The 21,054-nt window shown below is 39.2% G+C and overlaps 1 protein-coding gene across 1 annotated transcript in view; it reads right to left on the bottom strand.

Annotated features, from left to right (window-relative positions):
- Positions 1–21,054, bottom strand: part of OPN5 (opsin 5) — a 36,606-nt gene that overhangs the window by 4,364 nt on the left and 11,188 nt on the right. The window contains exons 3-5 of the mRNA XM_006149093.1: positions 20,560–20,730; positions 16,392–16,726; positions 2,852–3,093 (exon numbers count right to left, since the gene is read on the bottom strand). Of these exons, the coding sequence (XP_006149155.1) occupies positions 2,852–3,093; positions 16,392–16,726; positions 20,560–20,730 (748 nt within the window). The remainder of the gene's footprint in view (positions 1–2,851; positions 3,094–16,391; positions 16,727–20,559; positions 20,731–21,054) is intronic.

The following is a 21,054-nucleotide window of genomic DNA, read 5'->3' as shown; positions in this document are numbered from 1 at the left end:
TTTCCATCCTGCAGCAAACCAATTGTTACATTTTGTATAAACCACTAATGAGAACAAGTGAACTGAGCTATGGCTTGCCTGGCTGATTTTTCCAAAGGTTTGTGGCCCTAAGTCACTTCTTCCACATAAATTTCCCTCTGTCATTGTCAAGTACTGAATATTTATATGCTGCTCCAACATGTGACTGCATGTGCACAACACAAACCCAGTCTGAAGCAAAATGATGAGGTAAGTGAAATTTGCTTGCAGCCATTTCTGACAAATTCCCATTGCCTTCCGATGAGGAAGTGCCTGTTGTTTACTCCCACAATGGCGCTATTAAAATTATTCTTTCTACCTGCATTCACAGTGAAGTAACAATAGCTGATAAGGGCAAAGTGTCATTACTTCCAATATAGATGCATTTCAACATTTGAATTTAATGATTCAATTTGACAAAGAAGGCATTAGTCATCAACAATGTGGTGGGAGAAAAGCACTAACAATTACTACCTAGCCCTTTTGACACATCCATATTGCTTAATTCTTGAAATTTCAGGAGATGGGTATCAACTCATCCCAATCCTTGGCCTTAAGTAATTAATTTTCTCAAACATATACAGCTGTTATAAATGGCAGAATCTTTAACGCTGGACTTCTGTCTTGAAAGTCGGTATCTCTTCCCCTGCATCCCAACAACCATGACAATACCACTTTTATTTGGATTTTCTTACTGTCTTTTTCATGTGATCATGTATCTACATGGCAAGGATACAGAAGTTCAAAAGATTTATCACTTGCTCAAGAACAGTGAAAAAGCAGGACCAGCAGTTAGTGTAATAGCTATGTTGCTGGACTCCCATGTAGTCGACTATGGTTCGAGTCCCAGACCCAGTGGCTTAAACTCACACTGGGGGCGTGTGCGTGTGTGCCCAAGATCGCGATAGGAGAATGGAGGAGAAGGGATTGTGGTGTGGCCATCTTCCCTGGGGGTTGATTTCTCGCTTTCTCTCTCTCTCTCTCTCGCGTGCACACGCACAATATAAAAAAAAAAAAAAAAGAACAGTGAAAAAGCAAAACAAACCACAAACCTCCACATCTTCTCATAGCTAGCTTTATCTTTTTTCTAGTGTCTGCTATGTACTCAAGGAAAGAAGTATTTAAAAATATCAACACATTGAGGTGAGTAAAAATTAAAGGAGCTCAGGACCAGCAGACAGCATAATAATTACGTCACTGGACTCCCACTCCCTCAGCAGTCAATTGAGGTTTGAGTCCTGGATCTGGTGGCTTAAAACTCATGCCAGGTGTGTATACATGCATGCCCAGGATCCCAAGAGGAGAATGGAGGGGAAGATACTGCAGTGTGGCCACCCGCCCCTGGGAGGTGATTTCTTGTTTTCTGTCTCTCTATGTCTCTCCAGCAAGCTCATGTACCCTATAGCAAAAATCTCTCTTTGAAAAAAAAAAAATTAAAGAGGTTTAAAGGACCTGCAGCCTTCTCAACACCTCACTCAGACCATGAATTCAGGGTCCTATTCCACTTTTTACTGCTAAAACTGACACACAGACAACTCCGTCCTCCAACTCTATACTCACCCCAAGACTTTGGGCCTTTAGGGGGAAGGATGCTGGATTCCCAAACTTTCTCATTCATTGTGTACCAGAATAGACAAAAGAGCAAACGTTTTGAAACCAATGAACTGATTTTGAATATCTACTGTTCTTCTTTTCAGCTATGTAAACATAGGCAATTTACTTAACCTTAACCCTACTTAAACCTCAGTTTCTTCATCTGGCAAAGAAATAATAACATGAGGCATTCTGGAAAATAAAATTTCAAAACCTAGAATCAAGCAAAAGTATCAGCTCCATTGCCCTCCTTCCTGCCTAACTTCTGTACCCTTTTTTTTATGCCCTTGAGGACCAGCAGGTTGCATACTGTTACATAGCTGGACTCCCAAATGGTCAACACAGTTTTGATTTCTAGGCCCCTGGCTTCAAACTCTCATTAGGCGTGTGTGTGTGTGTGTGTGTGTGTGTGTGTGTGTGTGTGCCCAAAAATCCTGAGAGGATATTAGATAAGAAGGGATTGCAGCCTGGTCATATCCCTGGGGGTGGGATGTGATTTCTCACTCTCTCTCTCTCTCCTCTCTCTTTCTCTCTGTTTCTCTATCTCTCTCCAGAGAGCACATGCACCCTATAGCAAAAATCTCACTGAAAAAAAGAAGGAATAAATAAAGGTTCCAAATGAAAGAGCCATTATGTTGGGCTCTGTGAAATAGTACCCTTGGGATAAAATGAATTTAGTACCAAACAAATAAGGTGGGTGCTATTGAAACATAGTAGCTCAAATAGACACAATTCTGTTTTATTGCACTAGAATTAAAGCAGAATCACTTTTCTCACTATCTACCCTTGTCCAAGTTCTATATATGAACACTTGATTTCAGAATCTTTTTTTTAGAGCCTTTGCCATAAAGGACATGCTCTTGTCTTAGAGTGACAGAGACAAAGACAGTGAGAAGGAAAATGAGAAATCACTCTCCAGGAGGGATGGCCACACCACAATCCCTTCTCCATTTTCTTTCTGGGATCTTGGGCACACATGCACACACACCTGGTGTGATTCAAGCCATCGGGACCAGGACTCCAATCGTGGTCGGCTTTGTGGGAGTCCACTGATGTAACCACTATGCCATATGCTGGCCCTGATTTCAGGAATTTTAATGAACAGAAAACAAAATGTTCCTTAAAAAAACTCTTGGTTATAAGCCCTAACCCTTAGAAAACAGCACATCTGAGTGGTTTAAATCCCTCAGGAGTTTGAAACAAAGAGAGTTTAACTCACTTCTGGCTTCTGAACTATTACCTGAAGTCTTCCAAAGACTTCTTCTTGGTTGCTCTTAAACCACCACTTTGGCAACAGGCAAACCTGTAATCAATGACCTGGTAGATGATTGGATTGTACATCGCTGCTGATTTTGCAAGTAGGGTTGGCACTACAGAGAGCTGTATAGGAATGGAGTCTGGCCTTCCAAAAGCTGACCACACCGAGACCACTGCATAAGGAATCCAGGCGATCAGGAAACCAGCACAAATCAGCATCGCCACCTGATGAGAGAAGGTAACAAAGAACAGAATCAAAAGGTCTAATGAAGGACTGGACAGTAAAGTGGCAGGAGTGGGTTGCCTCTCTACACTTGAGAACCTCTATCTATTCTATTTCATTGATCTTGTTCATAAGAATCATTTCATATGGACTTGTGAGCAGTTCAATTAATAGAAATTGTTAGAATTCTTTACCCCATTACCACATCCTATCCATTCTTCTCTCTAGAATTTGAAAGCACCAAAGCATTCAAATTATCATCCTATAATAGTTGTCTGATTGTGCCTACATTGGGCAGGAAATCATAATAAAGGGTCATTCATACTCTTGGGCTTTTCAGACTTCTCAACCCACATTAACTTAAAAACTTAGTGGAGAATATGTTCACCTTGATAAAATTTAAAATCCTCCATATTTGCCTCAGGAAACTGAGAAATTTTAACTTGGTTTGAAATTCTAATATGCATCTTCTTCAGAGATATCTATTAAATGCTGTTTCTTTTAGCTCAAGTGTTTCTAGGGTTTGAGACTCACTAGGAAATTCACTAGGTATAAAGTAAAATACAGTCATTGAGCTTCAGCAAAAGTGGCACAGTTGTATAAAACAAGGCTTACCAGAAAGCACTTTTCTCTCTCAAAAAATTACAATTACCTTAGGGGTCTCCTAGTTTTTAGACGGCAGAATAATTAGAGATAGTGCTTAAAGCACCCTCACGAGTTTCTCTCCAGTTGCAATTCCATCCCTTTCATAATGTAGTCCTAATTAGTGCCCTGTAACTACCAACCTGACCCCTATAGATCATCTCACTTCAACTCAACAAGCTTTTTTAGCAAATGCTTTGTGCAAGCTGCTAAGCCAAGTGCTGTGGGGAATACCAGTGTACCTGATCGCTCCAGTCAATCCCTCCTGAATACAAATAACTAACCTGTGAGGCTCTGATTTAAGTGCCAGCTCAGAGGAGGACAAATTACATTCTATTTAGAAAATCGAGAAGAGTTTCATGGAGGTTGTGGCGTATAACTTGCACCTTGGCAAGTGGAAAAAAGGGGATAGTAGTGAGACCAACATGAGCAAATGCATAGATGGAAACGTGTGAGGTTTGTAGGGGAACTCGCGAGTGAGTCACTTGGGGGTATAAACAAACAGCAAAAGGATATGAGACTGAAAAGAAATATGATATTCCTGTACTTGGGTTTTATATAACACATTCCTGAGTTTTTACTTAATTCTGTATGCTTTGAGGCACTAGTAGTTTTCTGAGCAAGAAGTACAGAGTTCTTAGGAAGATTAACCTATGGAACGGGAAGAAATAGAAGGTAAAAAGAACATTGTGTATTCATTCAGTAAAAGAGCATTATTGAGAATCCCATGTGTTTGGTATGAAGGAGGAAGTAATATACAAAGTAGACACAACCTTGTCTACACAGAATTTCTACTCTTGGTCAGTTTCTTTAGGCAACAGACTAAACGAGAAAGAAGTAGGTTCTTAATTGCAATACTGACACCAATAAATTAAATCCACCTTTTGGCTTTCACTTTAAACTTGAACTATTCCAGGCCCTAATTAAGAGAGAGTACATTAAGTTGAATATATCCTTATATAGTTAACTACCAGAATATTCTTTCGGTAAGATAAATAATGCAACTATATTAAATCAGGTCTCTGTCTAGTAGACATGTTTGGTTTTGTTCATTTGTTTGTATTTATTTTCTTGCATTTTTGTAGCCTCAGTATTACTCTCTACTGCATTGAGTGCTTTATGGAGTTGATACAGTAGACATTATATGACTAGCATCTGACTAATCAGAGGACTACATGCCCTGCCTACAGTAACAGAAACAGGGACAGACTCTTCACTCAAAAGCGCTTGATCAGATTCATATTTGGAACTTTATGAGGGAGTGCTAGGAAAAGTGGACTTTCCTTTATCTCTGAGTCTCCTAGAGCCCTGGGAAGATGGAAGGATGGAGCTATTTGAGGCCAGCTATCACTTCCACTTTCTTCCACCCCACAATATAAGAAGTAAAATAACAGTTTGCAACATCAGGATAAGGAGTGAAACAAAATTATTTTAAAATAATAATTCAAGCACCATTATTTGTGAATAGATTTAGAAATTGGATTGAATATGTTTTTCTTATAATGAAGTGATATGTATGCATTTTGATACACTTTAGTGGGCACAGAGCTCTCATAAGCAGGGGAATGGCCATAATCCTCCCACTGGAGCTGCCCAATAGCCTTTCTGTGGGGTGTGTTTGCCTTGGGAACCCACCTCTGTGGATCATGTGAGAACGAAGTTTGAAACATCTGCCCTAAAGTCTCAGGTTCTAAAATTGCACCCAAGAATTTCAAAAGTAAAACCACAGTAGACAAACCTTGACAACATCCATTTTGCTCTGTTTGTAAATAAAGAATCTGAATCCCTAAAAGATGAATGAAGTGAGTTCAGATCTCCTGCAAGTCTTACAGTCTTGAGCCAAAATTCTCACCTGTGCCCAACATATAAATCGCAAAGGCCTGATAAACACATACAGTTCTCCCACTGGGCTTTCTTTTCCATCTTTCGACAAAGATTACATAGAGCAATGTTTATTGGTTTAGTCTATATGTCTATTGCTTGTAAATGGAATGTATGCCTCAAGGCTCACAGTGAGGACCTTCTTTTTCTAAATCCCCAAATAAACACTAACTATATAAATAAGCTTGCTTTGGCAGATGTCTGGGAACTGAATATAACTCTATCCTTGCTTCTTTTGTGAGTCATATGATGATTTCACAGTATTGCAAAAGCCATTTGCTGTGCTGCTGCCAAAGTCATTGACAAAAAATAGATCAGCACTTAGTATATAATATTTGCTACATTTTTAAATATTTTCTACTTTTATGGGTGTGTGCAACAGGGAACAGGAAAAACTTCAAACATTTGCATTATGTTATCTTTTTAAAAAGGACACAAAGAACTAAATATATCATAGCTTTAAAAACGCACACCAAATGAATCATTGTGGTTTCTCTAGGATTAAAATAAAGCTAAATACTTTAAATTGAATGACTAGAAACTGAGTTTAAACAGAAAAAGGAAGAGAAAGTACAAATCTAAAAGGTACTACAGAATGTTATTTATGTTTTTAAAGTGAATACAAAGTTAATATGAAGCACATTTCTTTTTTGTAAACTTCTAAGTTTAAAATATACTCCACAAAATACTAAACATTTAAATATTAGACCAGCTGGTGGCATGGTGGTTAAGGTGCACCTCACATGGCCGTGTGGTTTGAGTCCTGGACCCAATGGCTTGAAGAACACAAGGGGCTAAATGTGCATGCATGCCCATAATCCTCCCCAAAGGAAGGAGAAATAGAGAAGGGATTGGGACATGACCATCCCCCATGGGGAGGGCATTCTTACTTTCGCTCTGTGTGTGTGTCTCTCTCTCTCTCTCTCTCTCACACACACACACACACACACACACACTCATGCCCTCCTGCAAAATAAATACATAAATAAATATCAATACTATTTAAAAATATACTCCAAAAATTTTTCAAAACTTTGATATTACTCTCCATTTTGACAGAATTTTCTACTCAGCTTGTTTAGTGTTTTTTTCTCAGTCTATTCCTCATTTTCCTCAATTCTAAGCATGTCCTCATTTTTATTTGCCAGAATTTCTCTCAGATATCCTTAGACCAGCTATAACACCTGTACTGTCAGTTTATTCCAAGTTATTTATTTTCTAATTACTTTATTCTTGTCTTTGCCTTGTGGTTTACTGGAAAAGCAGTAAAGCTTCAAATTCCCAAATTAGACAGTTTTTGTGGGAGGAAATTCACAGAATACATGTTTAGCTTCTACAAAAGAACCACACATCTGCAACTCAGTTCATTTTAAGTACCTCTTGTTGCAGAGGGCCAAAGGACATCAGCAGTTTCCAGCCCTACTTCAAACTTACGCTAAGTTTCACAAAAGTAATGTCCATAATTACTCAACTCCAGGGAATTAACTGTTTAAAGCAGTAATAAAATAATGTGACCGGAAGTAAATTCTCCAGGTTGTATATGGCTCTGCCTTTGGGTCCAGTACATCTGCACCATAGTAGCAGATAAGGTTTCTAACTAGGGAGGTTGCGTCCTCTCTCTGTGTGCCAAGACAGTGTGGAATCATGGGAAAAGTGACGGCTGTGGAAATACTCTGAGCATCTCCATGATACCTGTCACAGTTCAGCTCCACTGACCAGGAGACTGGGACAAAACCCTAGATTTTCAATAAACAGATATTTCAAAAGGGATGTCTGGTTTCTCCTACCAGGGTCCTTTGCCCAAATATGAGTAAGACTTCATCTAACCTTCAAGGTTGTGTGTTACCTTGAATAATAAAATAGATGAGAAAAAGACAGGGAATTAGTGTGAAAGTAAAGGTTTAAAAAATGAAGGGCAAATAGGGAACCAGGAGTTAGCGTAATGGTTATGTCGCTCGATTCCCACGTAGTCGACCGCAGTTCGCGTCCCGGACCTGGTGGCTTAAAACTCACTCCGGGTGCATGTGCGTGCGTGCCCAACATCCCGAGAGGAGAATGGAGGAGAAGGGATTGCGGCGTGGCCATCCCCCCTGGGGGGTGATTTCTCGCTTTCTGTCTCTCTGTCTCTCTCTGTCTGTCTGGCAAGCGCACGTGCCCTATAACAAAAATCTCTCCAAAAAAAAAAAGAAGGGCAAACAGATGGAATAAATTTCCCATCAACAACAGCATTCGTTCATGTTTTGGAACCAGTTAGACTAGTGATAACAAAGATAGTTCAGTGTCTGGTATGAGATAAGGTGACCAGAAGAGAGATCGCCACATCTGTGCACTGAGAGAACAGGGAAAGGGAGGACCCTGCCTGCTTCAGGAGAATGTGAAACTGACCGCGTAGGGATGATACAGGATGATATGACTTTTTGGTCTTGAGTACATCTACCAAGCATATGTATTTGCTCTCTATCAGTAAGAAAAAATTTTTAAAAGATAATAATGGAGTAGTAAATGCCAGGTCTGAGTCTGTACCTTCCATCTGAGGAACCGGCTGTTATTGAGTGATACCATGACAGCAAATGGGGAGGCGGGGAACCTGGCAATTGTGAACTCTCTTCTTTGGCCCTTGATTCTCTCATGTATATAAAAATAAGTATGGAATACTAAGCTTTCATGCTACCTTTTAAGAAGTGAAGTGATTTCAACAATTTTAAGTATGCCTTGTTTGAGTTTCCTACTGCATTCTATTTTATTCACAGAATGATAGTGAAAAACAACTGGCCCAGACCCTCCTCCATAGATTTAAATTAAAAAAAAAAAAAAATCCTGAGATCTTTGGTGTGCCTGCCCTATGGTAGTCCTGGTTGTAATCCAAGTAAATAAAAAAATAATTTCATAGTTAAAAAAGAAAAAAAAAAGAAAAAGAAAGGAAAGAAAGAAAGAAAGAAAAGAGGAAAAAGAATGCCACACTTCCCAATTGCAGTTTTCTCAAATCTTAAAATACCACTGCTCTAAACAAGAGAAAGCTGTGATTGGAAAGAGAGCAGGCAAATTAGGTCATGTCACTCTGTGCATCTGTGTTTTGGGGTTTTGGTCTAAAATGGAACATAATACTCCCTTTCTAGGCAGTGAATGGCTTTTTAAAAAAAGGAAAAAATGAACAATATCTAGTTCTACAAACAAAGAGAAACTTCACTCTTCTTTATAGAGGAACTAGGGCGCTTGAGGATGGGCTGTGCTGCTTGAAGGAGAATGGATACTCAGGTTGAGAGGCCAGGTGATTTTAGCAATAAGAGATATCACCTTAGACCTTTAAATAATTGAACCAATCTAGTCATTTTATAGTACCTCTGAGTTTGAGAAGATAACTAAGATATCATTTAATTCCCATCTCTTTTCACTATGGAGAAAACTAAGGCTCAGAGAGATTAAATGGTTTACCCGAGATAAATCAATCCACATTTTAAGTTACAAGCAATAAAAATGAACTTTGGTAGGGCCACAGGTGGCTTGGTGGTTAAGGTGGCCCACCACAGTTCAAATCCTGGACCAGGAGGCTCAGAAATGATGCCAGGTACATATGATTATACCTGGGATGCCCCAAATCCCAGGAAGATGGTGCAGGAGAAGGGACTGTAGCATGGTCATCCTTCCTGGAGATGATTTTTCACTCTTCCTCTCATTGCCTCTTCTCTCTCTGGCGAGTACACATGCCCTATAGCAAAAGCCAAAAAAAAAAAAAAATTAAAAAAAAAAGATATAAAATTTGGCTGAGTGAAGCAGCAAAGAAATCTATCAGAAAGATATTGGTTAACACAGAGCATCACTAAAACAGCTGCACTTAGAATTGAAACCAAGCAGACAGACATAATAGCCAAATTATGACCGAGAACTGGTTCTCATGTAGAAACCACTGCTCGGCAGCCATAATTTTTGGAGATAACTCTCGCCTTGTATCCAGTGTCACTAGGTCCTGAAACAGGCCAATGGCTATTCACTGGTAGCAGAAGAATCCTGGAAAATATATGGTCTTTTCGGTACCTTTCAAATTTGGAGACACGTTGCTTCTTCTCCACCCCCACTCCTCTACAGTACACAAAATGCTGGAAATGCCTCAGACTCATAAAGAGTTCAGCCACTGACTGCCAAAATAAATAATAAATATTGACTATGTGAGACTAGTAGGCTAATGGCAAAATTGGGATTGACATCTACTTTGAAATTCTTTTCATTATTAAATTGCTCGAAACTAATCCTTCTTTACGTCGACAAATATATACTAAGTATTTCTCATGTCTGAAGCATTGTGTTAGGTCCTAGTGAAATGAAATGAAAAAAAAAGAAAAAAGGACATGGTTATTATCACCAGCCCTATTGACTAATGGTAAAGACAAACATTGAACAAATAATCCAAAAATAAGTACTGTACATAATTGTAATTTAATTAAAAAGTGTGAAAAGTTCCAAGAAAGAAGTGTAAAGGCTGAAATGTTACATTATAACAAGAGAACTTGAATTCAATTTTGGAAATGCTTCTCTGAGAAGTGGCATTAAAGCTAAGAACAACTATGAAGAACAGGGAAAAGTAATTAATTTTTTTAAAATTTGGTGTAGTGTGTATGTGCTCAGCAGAGAGAGAGAGAGAGAGAATATCCCATATGGGGAATGGTCACACCACAATCCCATCTCCTCTCAGGATTTTGAGCATGCATACACACACATCTGTTGTGTTTTCCAAGCAGCTGGGTCGGTATCTTAAACCACACAGGAGGCCAGGTGGAATCCAGCTACTTTAACCACCACACCACTATCAGATCTCACTTTGTTGTTTTTTTTTTATTTTTATATTTGTTTTTGTTTTGTTTTTAAAGTATGACAGTTCAGTTTTCCCACAAACTGCCATTAGTGTCCACATGGGGGAGGAGGGGGAAGTGTGTGGGGGGATGGAAGGAAGTCCTCTGAATCTGAACTTCCAATAATAAATAACATTCATTGAGCAATAAAGGAGAAGAGGGAATGTCTAAGAGTATTGTAAAAGCTTCACGGCCCAGCAGGTGTTGCAGAGTTTAAGGTAGTAGCTGGATCCCACATGGCCAACTACATGGGTCAAATCCTGGACCCAGTGGCTTGAAAATTACGCCAAGATTTTGTGCATTTGTGTGTGTGTGCCCAAAATCCTGAGAGATTAGAGGAGAAGGAATTATGGGGTGACCATCCCCCTGGGGATGTGATTTCTCACATTCCCTATCTCTGTCTCTGTCTCTCTCTGTCTCTCTCTCTCTCTGGTAAGGACACACGCCCTATAGCAAAATTAAAATTAAAAAAAATAGCAAACTTAAATACACACACACATACATGTAAGTATAAACACAGTGTGTATGTGTACATATATGTATGTGTAAGGTTTCACGATCAGTGTGAAAGAGCAATGCAAAACATAATGACCCATCAAGTTTAAGAGGAACAGAGATTCTCAAGTCAGGGGTCAAGGTGATTAGATTAACCTAGTTTACTCAGTTGTGTATTCATTCAAGCAGTATCGCTTGTGCAGCAAGTGCAGCAGTAGACAAGACACATAGCACTTGCCCATTCCTTACTCGTGTTTGCAAAAAGAAAGATGAACACCATTATTCAGTATGAGAAGTGTCACTAAAGGGAGACACAGCAGGCGGACTCAGAGACAGACAAGAAAGCTTTCTGGTATAAATAAGGAATCAGAAAAACAAATCAGTGAATAAATAAGGGATCTGGGTGTCTCCGGGATCTGGATCCTACAGCTCTGGCACACTAGAGGTGATGACTGTGTGCTAGATGAATGACTATAAAACACCCACGTGTATGGCATTTGGAAAAAAATCAATCTATGTCCTGGTACTGCCTTCCTGTCACTCCACCATTTCCCTCATTAAAACAGCAGCAAGTGTTCACTGCACTGTGTGAAGATGTTCACAAGCAGAAATACCCAAAGAAATAGAACATGCATTTCTCAGCTTCTGAGTTCCAAAATAGAAATTGGAAACTTGCAGAAGAGAAAATAGTTGCAAGAAAAGGGTTTTGAGTGTAGGGGGAAAAAAATCCCTTTGAGTATCCACAGCCTGAAAGACTAGGGGTATTTAGATCACTATGTGAACAATTCAGAGGAAGCACATGGAAATGAGGGCCAGTTTTCCCACTCCAGGGTGGATAAGAAGCCTGCAACCCTAAGACAAGAAGAGGAGCAGCTAATTGACCTTGAGAAGGTTTTCTTGAACCTACCTCACTCAGGTGAGCACTGGGAACCTGGAAGAGGGGCCGGAGAGCAATAGAGCCTTTAATACAATAGTTGGGGAAGAGAGAGCCAAAAAATTATGTCTCACTTCCCAGGCTATTAACCAAGCGCCTAACTTCCACCTGGTGGGTTGCAATAGAAGCATGGGGAAGCAAAAGAATCCTGGAGTAAACTGGAATAAAGAAGCAGCAAAGTGACCCAAAGCAACTGTTACTAAGGCCAGAAGGAACCTTAACTATCTCAGTGTCAATGAATGACAACAACCAGCCACGAGTCCCATCACCATGACATTACAAAACCTTCCCCAAAATGTGTCTGAGAACATGATGGAAATCTCTAATTTGGCTGAATTTATCCTGTTTGTTCACTGTGAATTTACTTTACAAGCTCAAATGCAGGCAAAAAAAGAAAATGAGATTATGTTAAACCATAGAAATAAAGATGTGTGTGAGTGTGTGTGTGCGCATGCAGCATACCTCTGTAGTCTGTGAAATTTTAAACTACTACGAAGTGCAGCAAAACCATTTTCTAAATTAATTAAAAAGAAACTACAAAGCAGAGAAAAGTTTATAGATGGGATGCCAATTTTTAGCTTGAATGAGATCAGATTGGCAAAACGCAGGTCAAAATAATAATCTAGCTAAAATTATTAGATTACAAAAAAAAATACTAAATGATTTTTGATGCCATAGTACAGGAAGATGGGCTATTAAGGAATAAGGTTTTAGCGCAGGCTATTCCAAAGCTCAGAAGCACCAAGGGAACAAACAAATTGTTAATCCTGAACAGCAGTCAAATGGGGAAAAAGGCATTTAAATCTATAAAAAAAAAAAAAAAAAAAAAAAAAAAAAACAGTGTGAATTTGTTTCTACTTTTACGCAGTAGGAAAAAAATCAAGGTCAATACTGAGTAGTTATTGAAAATAGTTTTAACGTAGTACAGAGGATGTCACAATAGAAAACTGTTTATATTTCAATATGTGCTGAATTTTTACTTTAATTTTTGTACAAATATCATTAGAAATATTTAAGGTTTTTTATTTTAATATAGGCTTTTTATGTACATATTAAATATATACAACTATAACATAATATTATATGATGTCATTTATGTTAGATTATAAATACATGTATGTGTGTGTGTGTGTGCGTGTGTGTGTGTATTCAAATAACAAGATCACACATATGTATGCCTACATTTTTTAATTAACTCTTTCATTAATTTGGTCTAGGGTGAGGCTACCTATTTGACTTCTGCAGTTCAACTCAAGCAAAATAATAACAATAAAGCAAATTAAATGGTTACACTGCTACATCTCAGATGCATGATGAGTTTTAGAAGCATTAACTAAACAAGCTGTCAACCCCTTAGGAAAATAGGAAGAACAAGTGCTAGAATGTGAGTAGATCAGGTTGAGAAGACAATGAGTAACAAACTCAGAGAAACTGGAGAAGGGCCCCAGTGAAATTGGGACCCAGAGTCACTGAACAAGAACCAAGGTCTAGAATATTACTGAGGAATGGCAGAAAGAGAGCATGTCAAGTGACATCTCAGCAATTCATGGCATGTCAAATCACAGTGCTTCCAGGTAAGCTTGGAACCATACAGCAGAGTGATGGACAGCACATCTCCCAGGGCTACTTTTATAGCTATTGAAAAGGGACATGTTTATCAGTAGTATACTTACCCAGTTCAAGCACAGAGTAGGATTTGTATTCATGTAACCCAAATTTAACTTTGATTAATTGGTTCAATTATATTTTTTAGATCACTGAGAAGAGCTAAGAGGAGAGCTAGACATAAAGAACCTACTTTATGATACCGGATATACTGTATTTCATGCAAAGATTTCCTACTTTACAACCAATTATAAGACATGCCTGACTCAGCAATTTTGTTTAATAATTGCTTTATTATTAAGTTATCATTGTAGATTTAAAGTAAAAAATTCCCTCAAAACTTCCTCTTATTTGGGGCTGGCAGATGGCAGGGTAGCTAAGGATACTGGACTCCCATATGACTGACTGCAGTTTGAGTCCTGGACATGGCAGCTTGCTTTCTCACTTTCCCTTTCTCTCTCTCTCTCTCTCCCTCAATTTCTCTCTCTCTCTGTTCCTCTCTGGTCAAATTAAAAACAAGTAAATAAATAAATAAGATTAAATAAAATAATTCTTTTAAAAAAAGAAAACTTCCTTGGGAACCAGCAGTTAGCGTAATGGCTATGTCGCTGGACTCCCACGTAGTCGACCGTGGTTCGCATCCCGGACACGGTGGCTTAAAACTCACGCCGGGTGCGTGTGCGTGTGTGCCCAAGATCCCGAGAGGAGAATGGAGGAGAAGGGATTGCGGCGTGACCATCCCCTCTAGGGGGTGATTTCTCGCTTTCTGTCTCTCTGTCTGTCTGGTGAGCACATGCGCCCTATAGTGAAAACCTCTAAAAAAAAAAAAAAAAAAAAAACTTCCTCTTACTTAGCATGTGGAGTTTAGAGAATAAAGGTCAACTGGAACCATTAAGAACCTCTACTACTTCATGCCATAAACCTAAGAGCTCTTTGCAAAACCAAAAAAAAAAAAAAAAATCTGAGATTTGGGGAAAGAAATATTAACAAAATGAAGGTCATGAGTCATTAAGAAGCCACCTCTCATATGGAATAAACCATGTTGCTATAGGTCCCTGATATCAGTGGTATCCAAAGTAAAGTGGCCTTGAAGACACCTGAAGATGGGATTTCAATCAACATGACTGACGGGGATACAGGAAAGAACAACTAGAACTTCAATCTATATTTTTCCACTCATTTATTAATTGATAATGTTGCTGCTGTGAGCCTCTTGCCTCACCTTCCCAACTGGATCTACAGGTTCATGCCACCATGTCTATCTTTATTAAGAGAGTATCTTGGTATGTTACCCAAGACAGCTAAGCTCTCAACCTCCTGCTTCAGCCTGCAATCCCAGCTGGCATTGCATGAGCATACCATGACATTCAGCTTCTGGGTTAAACCAGGAATTATACCTGGGCCTCCCACATGGTCCCAGGCTGCACAGCACATCATAGCAGCATGCATCCCTGTAGCTGTACCATTCTTCTTATCTTTAAAACATGAGCTATAAATTAGGTTGTGCTAATATTTAATAGTTTGATGGTGTTACCTGAATGTCATTTATATTCAAGGTATGTGATGAAAAATATTTTTTCAACATAGGGTGAGATATCATAAAAGCATGAAGATTACTGCTACAGGCTTTACTAGGGAGTCCTAAAGGCATAAGGAAAAAGGAGAAACTACAGTTTTTTTCTTAATAGCTACTATGCACTAGGTAACGGAATAATGTGCTTTATCTGAATTTATTTCTACCATAAACCAGATAGATATAAATATCCCCATTATATGAGTGAAGAAATAGAAATTCAAATAAGCAAAGTACCTAGCTCTGGGTCACAAATCTGGTGAGTATGGGATTAAAACTCTCATCATTATCAAATTGTGTGCTTTTTCTCACACCGCAGTATCTAAAGAACTGCCAGCTCTGAAATTAGCATTTACCAAGGGACTCAACTGCAGAAATTGCTCTTGAGCTAAGACAAACTTCCCATGTGAAAGCATATGTGGTAAATTCTTGTTCCATAAATAATTTAAGTGGTAAAATGACCCTAATGCTGCCCACAAAAGTCTAGGCAAAATAGCAAATGCTGTAAGGCATTATATGATCTGTAAGTTATTCTCATTACTAAGATAATTATTATGAATTAATAATACCCTCGTCAGTAGAGAAAAGCCCCCCAGTAAATCCATTATACAAATCCGATTGATGTTAGAATGTATGTGGATCCAGCAGGTGGCATGGAGGTTAAGGTGACTTAAGTCTGTGGTTCAAGTCCTGGACCTGATGGCTTAAACTCATGCCATGTGCATGTGTGTGCATGCCCAAAATCCTGAGAGGAGATGGAGGAGAAGGGATTATGATGTGTCATTCAACCTGGGGAGGGGGGGCGGGGGGTGATTTCTCACTTTCTGTCTCCTTTTCTTTCCAGCGAGCACACACACCCTATAGCAAAAATTTCTAAAAAAAAAAAAAAAAACAAAAATTTTTAAAAAAAAAAAAAAAAAAAACACTGGGTACTTGTGTATGTGCCCAAAATTCTCAGAGAAGAAAGGAAGAGAAGGGATTGGGTTGAGTCATGGCCATTCCCCCTGGGGATAATTTCTCACTTTCCTTTTTCCTATCTCTCTCTCTGTCTCTCTCCAGCAAGCACAAATGCCCTGTAGAAAACTTAAAACATGTACCCTGTAGCAAACTTTGAAAAAAACAATGTGTATGTGTGAGAGAGAGAAAATCAGAAAGAAACAGAGACAGAAAGAGACTACAAAGGCTTAGACAAGCAATAACAAACTTCAGAAGCACTTCAACTGTGAAGATTCTAAGCTCTCCCAGTCTCCAACATTCCCTGTCCTCTTTGTTCTATAAAGTTTTAATGGATCAGGAAACACCTCTGTAAATTAATACTGCAGTTACCTTGGTCAGCTTCATTTCCAGCACGTGGCTGCTATGGATCCGACTGTCGAAATGAGCTATTTCTTTAGAAGAGGACTTAACTTTGGCAATGATTTTCACGTAGGAAAACACGATCACAGCCGTTGGGAGCAAGAGGCAGAAGAAGAGGATGTTCAGGATGAAAATCTGGCCTCCTACTGAGGCCTGGGCCAGCCACCAGTCCAAGGTGCAGGAGGTTCCGAAGGGCTCAGGTGCGTAGTCCCCCAGACCTACCAAGGGCATGGTGGTCCAGAAGGAAGCATAGGCCCAGATGACTGCCAGGCAGATGTAGGCGTGCTTTCTTTTCAGCCAAACCCCTGGAGGCGGAAGAAAAGCATTACCTGGATGTAATCTGCCCTACACCCAAATACCTCCCCTTGATATGTCAAATTGCACCTCCAAAGATCTATTCCACTGAATTCTGGGAGACATGGGCAGATAACAGAAGACTGAAGGAGAGTGGATTGAACGTAGAAAAGTTCCAGAGCTTGGGCCTTCCTTTCTCCAGGAGAATCAAATATGAAGAGATTTCATGGGGAAAGTTTTCTCTAGGCATCTGAGAGCTTCAGGAGGGAGGAGTGACAAAAGCAGGGGAAAGGGCACAGGAAGAAGATGAGAGGGTATCGAAGACAATGGACGATCTTGGGGAAATATCTCAAAAGCATGTATTAGGAAACCATCCGAGGGAGAATCCTTTGGGGGAGGTGAGAAACCACAAAACCTTGCTTGTATCTTTAAATAGCCTTTTTTCTAAAAGCTTTGGTGTCTCTAATCTCATTTGTCTTCCTAAGTACTTGCTGAGTGGGGGTTGGTGGATTAAAACCATGACATGCCAGTATGTGATGTTAAAGTGGTTGACTGTGCTTGGCGATTTGTAGAGCAGATTTTGAATCTTCGAACATTATTCGCACAACAGTCATGCTCACATAGCCATAGCAGGAGAGGCAGAGAACATAAGTAGGTTGCGTCATGTTCTGCAAAAGTAATTCTGTGAAAATTTTCAGGAAGACAAAAAATGAGTTCTGTTTTTCAGCGCTAGTTTCTGTTAACCGAAAGAGAATTTCAAGATGAAGAAATAGTGCAGTCATCTAAGAAAAGCTGTAAGGCACTAGTGATCATTTTCCAAAGTTCAACATAACCACCAAAGACAGGTCAGCCGGAGCTGGTGCTGCAGCCTCCGCAGGAAATTATCTCCACACCCACGCATCACCTCAAACGAAGAGGCCGGGAAGTCACTCCTTACTGCTTTGGTTTTGTAGCAGCAGAGATGAAATGTCAAATGTACTCAATAAAAGCTCAATGCTTTCTTCAACATAGACTCAGAGGCTGCCTCTGCTTTCTGCAGTATGAAGTTTGGGAAGTCAGCATTTGATCACATTCATGTAAACTTTCTAGATGTCCCACGTTCTTGGCAGTAAAATGGAGGAAATAAGAATTCAGTGCTTACATGCTTTCATAAGGGTTAACCAAAGTAATGAAGGGGGCCTGCATTGCCAACTACAAAGCACTGCATTCATATGCCGTGCTAAGTTTGTCTTATTTAGTGCTAATTTAAAAATATAGCAGATTGTTTTTATACTCTATTGTCCTCATTTTTTTCAAATGCATGGCATCTTGTATCATAAAATGCAAATTTCTTAAGCCCAGCAAAATAGAGGTAGCAATTGTGTAGCCACGATATATGTCTTGATTATCAATTACAGCAGATAAACATTGGCGCGGATAATCACATATATTTACAGGAATGTGCGGAGGCATACGTATAAGCATTTATGATGAGGGTTACTTGGTGAGGTGTTCATACTTACATTCGAGTATGGTGAAAGGCTGTCAAGTACAGGAGGGAGTAGATTAGTAGATTGGTTCTGTGTTGCTCCAGAAGTCAGAACTAGGACCAATGGGTGGAGATTACTGGGAGGCAGTTTTGTCTCAATATAAGGAATAACATTGTAACAATGAGAGCAGACCAATCACAGAATAGGCTGCCTTGTGCAGTAGTAAGCTCCCCGTCACTGGTCACTGGAATTATTCAAGAAGAGGCCAAGTAGGTCATCTCTCAGGGATGCCTTAAAAGAGTTTACCACATTACATGGGAGAAAGGTCCTCAAGCAACCTAATAATTCCAACATTCTGGGACACTATGTGGAGAGTTTAACAGCACATCAGATTAAATGATGAAACCATGCTATTGAAAGTCAACCTTAGACGAAGCTGGAAAATACATACAGTTCCCAATGGAGTTATACCCTGCAATGGTTTTTGCACGGGGCAGCATCATCTCTTAAATTGACACAAAGCCTAAACTCAAGAAAATACTTAAAAACAGAGGCATCAAGGTTTAGTACAATATTCCTCAAATACTTGCAGGAGGTTGAATTTTTTTTCCCTGTTCATCTATAAAATCTATGGTAAAGCTTAAAATCTATTTGCCAGGACTAAAAAAAAAGTTTATAGAAATAATTAGACTCTAATGTCATTCAGAATATATATACAACAAACTGGTATTTTTATCTTAATGGAAATTGATTCAAGCTATTTCTATAGGAAGTTTTAAATGCCTACCAAAGGAATGTGGGCCAGCCAGGTGGTGTGGTGGTTAGAATACTACTGGATCCCATATGGCCCACTGAGTGGTTTGAGTCCCAAAAGCAGCCTGAAAAATACACTGGGTACATGTACATATGCACCCAGAATTCCAAGGTGAGAATGAGAAGGGAAGGAATTGTGGTATGGTCATCCCCCTAGGGGATGCTTTCTACTTTTCCTCTCTCTCTTTCCGTCTCTCTCCCTACAGCAAATTATAAATAAAGAGATTTTTAAAAATTCATGCTGGATCATGAAGGTGATGGTTCACAACCTTCACTATGCATGGTTGGAGTTTGAGAACTGTAAAATGTTAGAATAATAAAGAGAAATGCTACCATACTGAAAGCATTGGGTCAACCTGATCTTTCCTACCTCTGTCTCCAGACTGTATCCATGGTCACCGTCACTATGATTGACAGACTGACAATCAAAGCAGCTTTATTCAGAGGGAGTCACTACTGTTCTCCAGGTGTACTTGCTTCTCAGTATTAAAGACCCAGTGCTTTTCTCTCAGGTGCAATAAATTCCCAAAACTCCAAGAAGCAAAAGTACTAAAAAACTGCTTTTAACAAGATTAGGTAGTCTAATTTTTACATAGAAAAATATATCATGACTTTTCCAACAATCCAGTAGAATGGTTTAGTCATTGTAAAAACGGAAATACGTGTGTCAGATGGTGGCACACGTCATTAAACGCAATTCTATACAAGGTTGGCCTATATGTGAAGGGTCCAGGTTCTTGTCCAGAGATCACCTTGAATGCACCAGGCACACATATATCCAAAATCCAGGGCTGGCTGAAACTGGGTTTGGATCACAGTGTCAGGACTCTTTTAGGGGTTCTCTCTCTCTCTCTCTCTCTCTTATGAAAGAAATTAGGGGGAAAAAAAACTTTCCAAAAAAAAAGAAACGTATAATTAATTAATTAATTTAGGCTCTAAAAACTTGCTAGTTCATTCCTCACCAATTCTCATAGTCATTCATCTTTCTACCTACCACCACCACAAAAATCACTGAGCTATGTTTCTGTGTGTGTATCTTTTCATACAGGAACTGCTTCATGGTTCTCTAACTTAGACGTGAACATTTTGTAATTCTTATCCCTAAAATCCCAGGAAGCCTGAGTCTTAAAGAAAAATCATTAGTAGTTTTTCTTGTAATTACACTTACTATGCGGGGAACTGGCCAAACATCCTGGACCTAATATCTTTCAATGCATTTTATTTATTCTGTTTACATTGCAAAGTATGGTAGGAACTTACACACTTTACAGAAAATTATGGTAGAAACTTATACACTTTATATGAGAAAAATAAGACTTTTTAAATTAAGCATTATAGCAAGACACCAGACAAAACTATGAAAATGATATTAAAAGAAACATACATTGACATAGTTTCAAGTCCTCAAACACACATTAGAATAGATAGGCTATACATAGAAATACTCTTAATCTCTGAGGTTATTAATAATCTTTATTTATCACCTGTATAAAATACATGTATCTCTGACGCTCAACCAACCTAGTTTTGATTATCATGAAATGGGAAACCTTCCAACTTACCATATGATAAATAGCAGATTTTCAGATACCGATCCAGGCTGACAGCAGTCATGGTAATAAGGCTTCCACAGCCAAAGAAAAATCCAGCCCAGCCATACCAGCGGCAGCCAATCCAACCGAACACCCAGCGGTGACAGAAGCAAGAGATGATGGTGAACGGCTTGCCTACAACTAGAGCACCAAGCAGTTTGTCAAGGGAAGTTCCCCCCCAGTTCAAACTTCCCCACCCACCTCATCTCACCTGGCCTCTTTTGTCCTGAAGCACAGGAGCATGAGTGATCATACCCACACACATTACACCCCCCACACTCTTCACTACGCAGAATATCCAAGAAGATTACAGTCTGGCAATTACCTTTGAATAAACTGTGTTTGAAGTTATCCAGAGAGGTTTCCGGTCATCCCAATGGCCAAAGATAGGGAAGGGGCATAGGAGTTTTTTTGAAAACTTACTACTCTAAAAAATTATCTAGAAGAGACAGAGGTTCAGGGACT

This window comes from Tupaia chinensis, unplaced genomic scaffold (genome assembly GCF_000334495.1).
Source record: "Tupaia chinensis unplaced genomic scaffold, TupChi_1.0 Scaffold000252_1, whole genome shotgun sequence".
Classification (NCBI taxonomy): Eukaryota; Metazoa; Chordata; class Mammalia; order Scandentia; family Tupaiidae; genus Tupaia; species Tupaia belangeri.
Note: the sequence above shows the minus strand (reverse complement) of the source record. Positions and strands in the feature narration are given on the sequence as shown.